General features: G+C 42.0%; 4 protein-coding genes across 4 annotated transcripts; 1 reads left to right on the forward strand and 3 right to left on the reverse strand.

The window, feature by feature from the left end:
* Window positions 1-206: 206 nt before the first annotated feature.
* Window positions 207-11927, reverse strand: LOC118749480. Its single transcript, XM_036484276.1, has 2 exons — window positions 11626-11927; window positions 207-1360 (listed from the first exon to the last, which is right to left on the reverse strand). The coding sequence occupies exon 2, from the start codon at window positions 1350-1352 to the stop codon at window positions 207-209; it is 1146 nt and encodes a 381-aa protein (XP_036340169.1). The 5' UTR covers window positions 1353-1360; window positions 11626-11927.
* On the reverse strand, window positions 2929-3600 carry LOC118749481 (atypical kinase COQ8A, mitochondrial-like). The gene has a single exon (XM_036484277.1). It carries the CDS (start codon window positions 3598-3600, stop codon window positions 2929-2931), a length of 672 nt encoding a protein of 223 aa, XP_036340170.1.
* On the forward strand, window positions 3705-4951 carry LOC118749511 (DNA replication licensing factor Mcm2-like). The gene has a single exon (XM_036484304.1). The coding sequence runs from the start codon at window positions 4185-4187 to the stop codon at window positions 4653-4655; it is 471 nt and encodes a 156-aa protein (XP_036340197.1). The 5' UTR covers window positions 3705-4184; the 3' UTR covers window positions 4656-4951.
* Window positions 7950-10652, reverse strand: LOC118749482. Its single transcript, XM_036484278.1, has 2 exons — window positions 10268-10652; window positions 7950-10039 (listed from the first exon to the last, which is right to left on the reverse strand). The coding sequence occupies exons 1-2, from the start codon at window positions 10650-10652 to the stop codon at window positions 7950-7952; spliced, it is 2475 nt and encodes an 824-aa protein (XP_036340171.1).
* Window positions 11928-11958: the final 31 nt, after the last annotated feature.

Below are 11958 nucleotides of genomic sequence, written 5' to 3' on the forward strand. Positions count from 1 at the left end.
ATGATCAAATCAGGCAGCAGCGTCGGCATTCATTAAGGTAGAGTTCGTCCTTCCTTTATGGAGTGCTACTGCAGATGTAAATATAAGTGGTAATTAAGGAAATGTACGTGGTTACTTTTTCAAATGCACTTTATTTAAATTCATTATTTTATTTCATTTTAGAGTATGATAATTTAGATGTAATGTATGTATGTAAAAAAGGAAAGTTACGCTCTAGAGACCCCGGACAGCACCCAACCAAATATGGTGCTTTGGGCGAGCAGTGGTCCAAATGTTGTGGGCAGTGTCCCAGGTAATAAAATATCTGCGTAAACGTCGGTTCCCAGGATCACGCGTATCGGTGCGGACGCATAAAAGCGAGGGTCCGCTAAGCGTATATGCGCGTACGGCTCAGCCACTGAGGCATCCGCGTTGCTAGATGGGCTTATTCTGCTAAAATTGGCTAGCGCAATAGCGTGAGTTGCTACCCGTTTATTTTGCCCATATTTTCCCCGTAAGCATAACAGACAACCTCTTTCTCCGCTAACGCGCGTCTCGTCCAGGCGCAACTCTCGGGCTAAGTCAAGTGATATTATAGTTCGAGGGGAACATACGTCGACAAGCGCGCGGATCAAATGTAGGCGCCCTCCAGCTTCTACTTTAACGACTGCAGTCGGAGCGATAGCGATCATTGGTTGAAGTGTTGGCGCAGCTATGGTATGGTGACCCAAGATTCCGTTTCGGAACGTACGTCGTTTCGATAGCTGGTGAGGCCGAGTCGCCAGTCTACCTTCCTTTTGTTTGCGTCGAGAGGACTTGCGTCTGGGATTACGCAGGCGGAAAGGCCTGGTTTCCGCTCCACGTAACCGGTTCCGCTCGTGCTGCAATAGGGGTCGAAAAGGCCTAGTTTCCGATCCCCCTTCTGCGAATGCGCGGAGAGGCCGAGTCTCCGCTACATCGCCTGAAAGTGCACCTTCTTCGGTATCTGGACGGAAAGGCCGCGATTCCGTTCCAGAATCGGACGCAAGTAGCGAGATTACACCATCGGAATTTTCTTCTTCCTCCTCCACCTGTTGGGCCCATGACTTTTTCGATGTGCTGGGTTCATCCTCGAAATGTAGTGTCGAGTGGTGCTTTTCGCCACATCGTTTACATCTGCCTTCGCTCACGCAGTCTTTTAATTCGTGATTCATCGCGAGGCAATTAGCGCAGTAGCGTCCTAGTAAGGCCTCACGCAATCTTTCCTCTGGCGACTTCGCACGATACAAAGGGCAAAGCCTGATCGGATGATTTGCGTCGCATAGGCGACATGGTTGCGGATAGCGATGGGCGCGCTGTTCGGCCCTTTTCCTCATTGCGGCAAATTGAGACATCGTTTCCTCTGAAATTGTGTCGATACTTTACGTTGGTTCGAGTTTTACGCTTGATATGAGTTGTTGGGTGGCGAGTGTATCGACATTGGCTAATTACAATAAGGGCATAACTATTTCGCTGATGCATAAGAACAGTTTGGTTTGTGTAAATGGGTTTATCATTCGTACGGCGCAAACTGACTCGTGTAAATTATGTATAAGGCAAGATTTCGACCCACAAAGAAATAAAAAGTGGATCGCACAAATGCCATACATTCCATTGAGCAGGAATGCCTTGGCAAAGTTAAATTTTTATTACATCGAAAATTGTAAATTGTCTTTATGATGTTTGGAAGTGCCAATATTAAGTGAAAAAAAATCATTTCCGTTGATGACTTGATCTACTAATATTCGTAATTAGCAGTTCAACTTCATTGCATGAAGTTGTCGAAAACGTATTACTCTACATTTGGAGAGTTTTTAGCCATTCTCGCAACCCTACAACTAGTCTGCCACCCAAAAAAAAAGGTTTGGATGCCACTGTAGGCGATACTCGTCTAAAAACAGGGTAGCTCATATGCAGCAGAATACATAAGTTTAATTTCAAATTTTATTACAAAATGTCTTATTCCATTTTGAATTTTTCATAAAAATATGTGAAATATTTATAAAAGGTTAGTGCATTGATATGGGCTTATGACAATGCATCTTTTTTTTTTTTTACATTTTTATCCCAACAATAAAATATATTTACGGTACTATATGCTTTGTTGCAGAAACATCTTTACTGACTCAAAATATATTGTCATAATTCAAGTGGTGGTAAAAAATTCAAGAGTTGAAAGCCGCAATAGCAAATTCAATTTCGCTAAGAAGTGTAGTAGATCTACTGCCATTGCAGTAAGTTCCGAACGCTGACCGACATACTACGTTCACTTTGTGGAATGCATGTATGTATGTATATTGGTACAATTGTCAGAAACCATTCAAGGCGAATTTATACAATGGAAAACCGTATACATACATACAAGGTGAAATGATATTTCTTCATTGAAAAAAAAAGAAAAAAAATGTCAGAATGAATTCAATGGAAATCCGTATACATACACGGCGAATTCATATTTCATTTCAATTATATTTTTCTGGCACGCGGCGGTTGTGTAATCTTAAGGTTAGGTGAGTATGCGTAAAATATCGTATTATATAGCTATGTTTGAATGTAATTTTTTCTTAATTACAGGATGTTGCTGGGCATAGTTTCTGCTGGTGTTATTTTTCGGCAAATAACACCAACATCGAGGGACTTAATCGACTTACTTGGAGAAAGCTGCTGAAGGTGAAATGGAAGACGCGGAAATGATTGAATCGATAGAAAATTTGGAAGATACTAAAGGCCATTCTACAAAAGAATGGGTTAGTATGCTTGGACCACGCCAATCGCCAATCGCTTTCAGTCTTTTTTGCGCACCTTTGAAGTGATTAAAAAAAACAGCAAGGCGATCGTATTATAAAGGCAACGTATATATTTTTATATGCATTTTTCTAAAGTAAACATTTCTTCCTGCATATATACCTAACAGTTTGTGCCTTTCCAATATTACTCCTTGAACTTCTGAATAACAATTTCATCATAGTACGGCCGACAATTAAGTCGTACATTTAGGCGTGAGCACAGCAAAAATATACCAGATAATTTGCGATGTATGGAATAGATTTCCTCTGGCGGTGGACAAAGGCGATGTGCGACCATTGTGGGTACTAAATGTGCAATGCGTTCGGTGGTGTTCTGCCGGCCGGAATCAAAATCACCATCAAAGCGAAATATTTCGCCAAGTATCATAACAGCATCCACATGCGCCTCTTCCATTTGCTTGGTTTCATAACCTGTGAGAAAACCCATTTCGCGTGACATGCGCAAGACACCTTCACGATTATTCTCTGCAGCGTGCGTTATTACCTGCCGATAATTACGTATGAATTGCTTTTGATAAAAACGCGTTGAACCAAAATCAATTAACATTAGTCTCTTCGTATCAACATCATAAAGGAAATTCGACCAATTCGGATCGGTTTGCATGCATTCCAACTCGAACAGCTCACGCAAGCACAACTTGAGTATAGACGAAGCAATGTGATGGCGATGCTCATAGCTTAAATCGAAGCACCTGTCCAATGGTACACCTGGCACTAATTCTGTAGTCAGTACGCTGCTTGTGGTCAATTCTTTAATGACCTTCGGTACATAGTACTCGTGATAAGGTGCAATCATCTGCGTAAATTTATATGTATATTCAGCTTCACGTGTATAATCTACTTCCCAATTTAGTTCACGTTTGGCCACCTTGGGTGTGTTACCTCACGGGTGTGTTACCTCAACTTTCAGTCATCAAATACGATTGTGTGAAGTGTGGCTACTTTTTGGGGCCCTTTTTCTAGTCACCGAATACAGAAGTTAAACCTGGCTCCTGTCCTGAGTGTCAAAGTGCCGGCCCTTTTTCGATTAATATGGAACAAACATTATATCGGAATTACTAGAAGATTACCTTACAGGAATCTCCTGGTCGCATTCCCGCTGGTCGGACTCCGCGTAGTAAGGACGTAATTCTTTTAGCGGATCTTTGTGACTTATGCAAGCCGGGTGATGAGTTAGAAGTTACTGGTATTTACACAAACAACTCTGATGGTTCGCTAAACACTGAGCAAGGGTTTCCGGTTTTCGCCACCGTCATTATTGCGAATCATATCGTTGTGAAGGACAGCAAACAAGTAGTACAATCGCTTACGGACGAAGACATCGCTACCATTCAGAAGTTGAGTAAAGATCCTCGGATTGCAGAAAGAATAATAGCTTCAATGGCCCCATCCATATATGGCCACGACTATATTAAACGCGCACTTGCGTTGGCTCTATTTGGTGGAGAGTCTAAAAACCCCGGTGATGAACACAAAGTTAGAGGCGACATAAACTTACTTATATGCGGCGACCCAGGAACGGCAAAATCTCAGTTTCTTAAGTACCCGGAAAAAATAGCGCCACGTGCAGTTTTCACGACCGGACAAGGGGCCAGTGCTGTAGGCTTGACTGCTTATGTTCGTCGAAATCCAATATCGCGTGAATGGACTTTAGAGGCAGGCGCCCTGGTACTGGCGGATCAAGGTGTGTGTCTTATTGATGAGTTTGACAAAATGAACGATCAGGATCGAACTTCCATTCACGAGGCCATGGAGCAGCAATCGATTTCCATATCAAAAGCTGGTATTGTGACGTCTCTACAAGCACGATGTACTGTTATTGCAGCTTCTAATCCGATCGGCGGCAAATAACACCAACATCGAGGGACTTAATCGAAGTAAGTACCCGATTAATGTGCTGGCTTTTCTGGGTAAACGGATTTTCCAAATTGCTGCCTTTTCATTGATTGACTAAGCAACGCCATAGTGAGTTATTCAATACCTACTTTTTGTTGTTAACCGTTTATTCGAGGCCTAATTGGTTTGTGTTTTTTATCAGGGATTGCTGGCATAACGACATGCTGCGTATCGTGCGATTACGAACAACAGAACACAAACAAAAAGAAGCTGATTGTCACCGAACCGAACCCTTTTGGAGCCGAAGATATGTGAGTTTTTAAATATTTTTTTGTATTATTTTAAATTGTTCCTTTCGGGCGGGTCTTACACTATAAACTGCCTACACAGTTTATGCAATCTCTTCCAAATAAAGCGGATAGAAAACCAGCAAGCTTGAGAGGTTGAAGATTTTGAAACAAAAAAAACATATCGGGTTAAACTTGCTAGTTTTCTACTGTTTGCTTTTATTCTGAGGCGGAGTAGTTCGCTAGTTCTGCAGTTATTTTAATTATGGATTCAGATCTGAGGATGGTCGTTTTTGTATAGCCAGATCAACCCGGGGTAACTCGGGTAAGAACCATCACGCCAAATACAAAAAAAAAAACTCAAAATATACTCCATGGTACTAAAAACAGGTTATCTCCAAAAAGGTTAGACATGGCATCCCTCCTACTACCTAGAAGTGGAATGTTGTGGTAAAAGGAAGTGGAATGTAGTAAAGTGGTGAGGGGTAATTTATGAGGCGGTTGTTGGCTCCGAGTTTCCATCGTTGTATGGCGGGAGTAGAACCAACTTCACCAGTGGTCTTGTGACTTGACCTTTCTCCGTCGAAATGTCCACTACTCGTACTCTACTGTCGGCATCAGGGTGTACGTTGACAACTCGTCCTAACCTCCACTCAGTGGGGGTTAAGTTGTCTTCCTTGATGACGACCACATCACCAGGTTTGATATTTTCTTTGGGATGCTTCCACTTAATGCGTTTTTGAAGTTCGGTTAGGTACTCTGTTTTCCATCGCCTACAGAAAGTTTGATTCAGTGCTTTGAGTTTTTGCCACCGATTCACTATGGAGGCAGGAGTTTCATTAACGTCTAATTCTGGTGGGGCTAGAAGATGTCCACCGATGAGAAAATGGCCTGGAGTAAGCGGCTCCAGGTCAGTAGGGTTATTTGAAGAGGGACTCAGTGGCCGTAAATTGAGGCATGCCTCAATACGGCCTAAAAGAGTACTAAGCTCTTCAAAGGTGTATTTGTGGGCGGACGCCATTTTTCTAAAGTGGCTTTTGAAGCTCTTTACGCCCGCTTCCCAGAGTCCTCCCATGTGAGGCGCTGCAGCGGGTATAAAATGCCACGTCAGCATTTGATGATTGTATTTCGAGATAGTTTTTTCTCGGGTTTCAGACAGAAAAGCTTTAAATTCAGATCGTAAGGATCGTGAGGCTCCGACAAAGTTAGTGCCGTTGTCGGAGTAAATATTTCGCGGACATCCTCTTCTAGCCACGAACCGTGCGAACGCCGCTAGAAAAGATGGGGTACTAAGATCACTAGTAGCTTCTAAGTGAATCGCTTTTGTCGTGAAACAAACAAATAAACAGACATACCCTTTAGAAACTCGACAACCTCTGCCGCGGTAACTTTTAACATCAAAAGGTCCAGTAAAGTCTACCCCCGTATTGGTGAAAGCGCGAGTAAATGTAGTGCGTTCCGGAGGAAGAGTTCCCATAAGTTGAGTTTGTGACCGTTTTTTAAAGATAATGCATGTCTTACAATTATGGATAGTGGACCTGATCAAGTTCTTGACTTTGGGAATCCAGTATTGGGTACGGATGAGGCGTAGCATCAGTTGATTCTCTCCATGCAAGGAGACCTTGTGAATAAACGATACAATAAGGCGGGACAACCTGCTGTTATACGGGACAATGCTCGGGTGGCGTTCATTGTATGCTAAGTCCTGGGATGCTCCAAGGCGACCTCCGGCTCTGATGATGTCATGTTTATCGATGAACGGATTAAGCGGAAGGATTTCACTCTTCGCATCGATTGGTTTTTTAGACTTCAAGTTTGCGTATTCTTCACCATAATAATGCTTCTGGTAGATTTTTATCAGGATTTCTGCCGTTGTTTTAATTTCATTAGATGAAATTAAACAAGAATTTTCCTGAAATGAAGCTTTTGTTTTGGAATGAGTTCTTCGATAGAATCTCATAACATATGATAAAACTCTCAAAGCTCTCGGTAGATCGGAAAAACGGTCAAGAATATCGATATCATTTGCTCTTGTTGTCGCATAAGTGTGTGCTCTTTTTTCTTCAACTTCTGTGTGATAGTCTGTTCCTTGAGCGGGCCACCTGGAGTTGTCTTCTTGCAGCCAAGAAGGTCCCTGCCACCACAAAGAATTGTTGACCAATTCTGACGCAGGTAGTCCTCTGCTAGCCAAATCGGCTGGATTTGAGGCCGAGTCTACGTGTAGCCAGTCCTTCTCCCCTACTTTTTCTACGATTTTCGTAATTCGGTGGGCGACGAAGGTTGACCAAGAACAAGGCGGCTTTCGTATCCATGCGAGTACGATGGTCGAGTCCGTCCATAGATGTGTCTTCACTGGTCCTAGGTTGAGGTTGTTGATTATAGATTCTATGATTTCTGCGAGCAGTACTGCTCCGCAAAGCTCCAGTCGTGGTAGCGATATAGTTTTGACGGGGGCTACTCTGGTTTTTGCCAAAAGTAGATTGACCAAAATTTTGTCATCTCTTTTGACACGCATATATGCCGTAGCCGCATATGCTTTTTCTGATGCGTCGCAGAAACCATGTATCTCTATGGTGTCTCCAGGTGAGAAGTATACCCATCGAGATATTCTGATATTATCTATTTCGTGGTAATGTCTCGTAAAATGCTGCCAACGTTCTAAAATAGTATCAGACACAGTCTCATCCCAGTCTGTGCCTTCTAGCCAAATACTTTGCATGAGTATTTTGGCTACGATGACTATTGGTGCGAGCAATCCCAGTGGATCGAAAAGCTTGGCAATCGCTGGCAGCATCGCCCTTTTCGTAATAATGTCGTGCTCCTCCAATGGTCTGACCATAAAATAAAATAAATCCGTATGGGCATTCCACCTTATGCCCAGAGCCTTAACCGTGCTGGTGTCTTCGAATGCTAAGAAATCTTCGCTAAGAAGGTCCGTTTTTGGGATGCCCTTAAGAATTTCCTGACAATTTGAGGTCCATTTCCGTAGTGGAAAACCAGCTGATCGTAACACTTCTGAGATTTAATCTCTTGCTTTAATGGTAGAGTCGACGCTATGTCCTCCAGCTAACACGTCATCCACATACATGCACTTTCGTAGTATGTTAGATGCTATTGGGAAAGAATTCTCTACATCGTCGGCTAATTGCAGAAGTGTCCTTATCGCGAGGTAAGGTGCGCTATTAATCCCGAAAGTGACAGTCTTTAATTCATATAGACTTACAGGTTCGTTCGGGTTTGTACGATAAACTATTCGCTGGTATTTGGTATGGTTGTTATTCACCCAAATTTGGCGGTACATCTTCTCGATGTCGCTATTAAAAACGTACCGATATAATCTCCAGCGGAGTATTAATATTGGAAGATCTGCTTGGAGTACTGGACCTGGGTAAAGTACGTCATTTAAACTTGTACCATTAGCCGTCTGGCTTGAGGCATTAAAGACGACCCGAACTTTTGTAGAGGTGCTTTCCGCCTTTATCACAGCGTGATGGGGTAGAAAGTAATTATCGGAAGAGTCTGCTGAAATGCTACCATTTATCCTGGACATGTGTCCCAGTGATTCATATTCTGTTAGTACCCTATTATACTCCTTTTGCAGGACGGGATCCTTTGTAAGCCGCGTCTCATTCCGGAAGAACTGAGAGCATGCTCTTTTAAGAGAGGGGCCTAGGCAAATGTTTGCTGGAAATTCCTGCCTAAATGGTAGCGAGACTACATATTTTCCATCTGGGTTTCTCTCAGTCGTTTTCCGATAAAGCTCTTCACAATACTTGTCGTCTTCGTTAAAATTTTTGTTTTTCGGTATATCTTCTAGTTCCCAGAAAGCTGTTAGTTGTTGATCCAAGGCAACTTCGCTATGATAAGAAACTATGTTGTTTGTTGGATTTGGTGCTTCTGTGCGACCGGTTAAAATCCAACCGAACACGGTTTCTTGGGCAAGAAGTGTACTGAGAACATTTTTCTTCAAGCCGCACAAAATAATTTGGGGATAAATGTCTCCGCCAAGTACTAGGTCTACTTCTTCGTTAACGTAGAACCTTTTATCTGCTAAAATCAGATCTGGAAATGCCTGCATAGTCATAGCGCTGATATGGCAGGATGGAAGATTTCCAGTTAATTTTGTCAGCACGAGCACTGTTGCATGTAGACTAAACAGTGGGTCAACAGGGGACCGTAGTTCTATGTTGCATGCCTCCTTGACCTGAGCAGAGGTTGAATTCGTTATGCCTGAAACTTTGGCATACATCTTCTTAGATGGCAGGTTGATTCTGCGTTTGAGTCGTTCTGTTATAAAGGAACACTCCGAACCCGAATCAATGAGTGCTCGTGCTGAAAAATCTGTATCATTGAGACGTATATTTACACGAGCCGTTCCTAAAAGTACACCTGAGTTCATATTTGCATAATTAGACTTAACGTTTTTGCTTTTACCGGAGTTAGTTTTATTGAAGTTACGCCTTGCTGCAGCTTGTTGCGAGGTTGAGGCAACATCTTTGGCAGAGCTCGGTGGCGTTTGAGGCGGTGTTGCCTTTGGCGGAATTGTCTGGGTGTGCAGGAGCGTATGATGTCGCGAGTGACACGTGCCGCAATTGAAAGGGCTTGTGCATCTTGACACAGTATGTCCAGAACTCAGACAATTCAGGCAAGCATTGTTGCTCTTTAAAAACTCTATCCTTTCAGTTGGCGTTAGCTTTAGGAAATGGGAACAGCGGCGTAATTTGTGCTCATTTGTTTGGCACATTTTACATGTGTACTTGGTTACGCTTGTTTGGAACGCGCCAAGTCTTTTTGTGGGGGCTTCTGAGGGATGTCTGGTGTTTTGCGGCTTTGACGCTTTTACAGACTTTGTGCCCTTTATGCCTGACATGGTTTCCAAGGTTTGAAACCTATTCGATAGGAACTTGTCCATGTCTTCCCACTTTGGTAAATCTTTCTTGTAATCTATGGTTTGTTCCCATAGAGCCAGCGTACAGTCGGGAAGTTTAGTTGAGCATAGATATACAATAATTGCATCCCAATTCGAGATGTCAATATTATGGCTCCTGAGCGCTGATAAACAATTATTTATATCGCGCTGCAACTTCTTCAGTGAGCTACCACACTCATTATCTATGGAAATTAGGTTGAAAAGAATTTTTAGTTGCGTATTTATGAGGATACGCTTATTTTCATATCTCTCACACAGGTTATTCCAGGCCGTTTGAAAACCTTCATTGGTGAGTGGACATTTTCTTACTATGTCTTTGGCTTCCCCTTGAGTCTACTGATTCAGGTGAAATAGTTTCTCAACAGGGGTGAGCCGCTTGTTTAGGATGTATATGGCTGTGGACATGTCACGGAACGATGGCCATGACAGATAGTCGCCCTTGAACACATCTGTGTCACACGGAGGAAGGTGAATATTGTGTTCACGAACCGACTGATCTTGTACATCCTTCTCTGCATTTACAAGCGTCTCAGACTGACTAGCCATTACCGACATGCATTTGACATAGCTGGAAAACGAGCCCTTATGTTTCCGTCTAATTGCTTTAATGTCATCTTTAGAAATTCCTTCTTTATTTATGATCGCGTCATAAGCTACTTTGGTCTTTTCCCACAAAGCCTTTAGTTCGTCTTGCTGTATTGCAAGGCCGTGTTTGTTTTGCTCTGTGGCTGGTGTGCTATTGTAATCTGATTCAAATTCGATTACAGATTCTGCCAAACGAATAAAGGTTTCCATTGCGTTAATTGATCTTCAGATTACTCTTTACGAATTAAAATTTGTAGTGGTTTTCGAAAGAAGTATGTTCACTATAAATAGGAATAGACCGTGTATATTCCAAACTGTGGTATATGTATAAATGCACAGCGAAACTTTTGCCAAATTGTCGAAAAGAGTATAAGAGTACCAACGTAGCTTGTTTAAACTCTACGAGCCAAAACCCAGAAGCAGTCAAGAAAACACTACGATTTAAAATTGATATCTCTTTCAGAAAATTGATGATTTTTTTTATTTTTTCAGAAAAGTGATAAGCATATGTATGTATATATATGTTTATGTGCTACTCGCCACCCAACACTGCCGACGAAGGTATATATATATATGTATAAGCATATATGTATGCACAAATTCGTGTGTACACCCAACGCAACGTCGTCAAAACTAATCCAAATGGACTTAATTTCAATTTTTACCAGCAAATATTTCGCAAATGGACTGAATTTAGCGTGGTGAAGTGATTTTTGTGAAAAAAAATGTGAAGGAAATTAAAAATTTGAGGTTATGTGACCTCAAACACAGTGAATCAGTGTAATGCAAATTTAAGAAATGTGCTGCACGAATTAAATTGCTTATGCACAACGAAATTGAAAGTGAAATTTATCGGCGCTTTGTTAACTCGAGTAGCAAATCGAATGTGGCAAGTGGCAAAATACCAAAAAATTGTTGCAATATGTAGTGAGCCGGAAAGCAATGTGTGCTGCACTTTGATATTTAAGTTACATATATGCCACTGTTCACTGTGATATGTGTAGGTTGCACGGTGCACCAATTACGAACTGTTAATGTCGATGGACACTCTTCACTGCGGTTATTTGCACAAGTTCAACTTTTTTTGTTTTGTTTTTTCTCACAAATCACTTCAACTCGCTTGGATTCACTTTGAGGTTATATCTGGTAATTTTCTTGTGCACTTGAATTTGTAACCACGTACCTTAGTTTCCTAGTAGCTGGTGAAACTGCTTGTTGGACGATGATGTTATCAATGTTTTTCTGGTTCGTGGCACGAATTAGTGTGGCTGTGGCTGTAGCAGGATCGCTGTTATGTGCAGCTTGATGTGACCAAATTCCTTTTTCGTAGAAGTGGCTCAATTACTTTTTGGGTTCGCTTTTTCTTCTAATGTGGACTGTATGTTGGTTTCCCGGCTCCTAAGGACCAATAAAAACGTCAGTGTGACGCAGTGCGGCTCAAGTGTGGTGCGCAAAATGGTCACAATGAGGTTTGAAAATAATAGGAAAAAAACACAAATAAAACTCGGTTTAGTTT

This window comes from Rhagoletis pomonella, unplaced genomic scaffold (assembly GCF_013731165.1).
Source record: "Rhagoletis pomonella isolate Grant_MI unplaced genomic scaffold, Rhpom_1.0 Rhpom_scaffold_00017, whole genome shotgun sequence".
NCBI lineage: Eukaryota > Metazoa > Arthropoda > Insecta > Diptera > Tephritidae > Rhagoletis > Rhagoletis pomonella.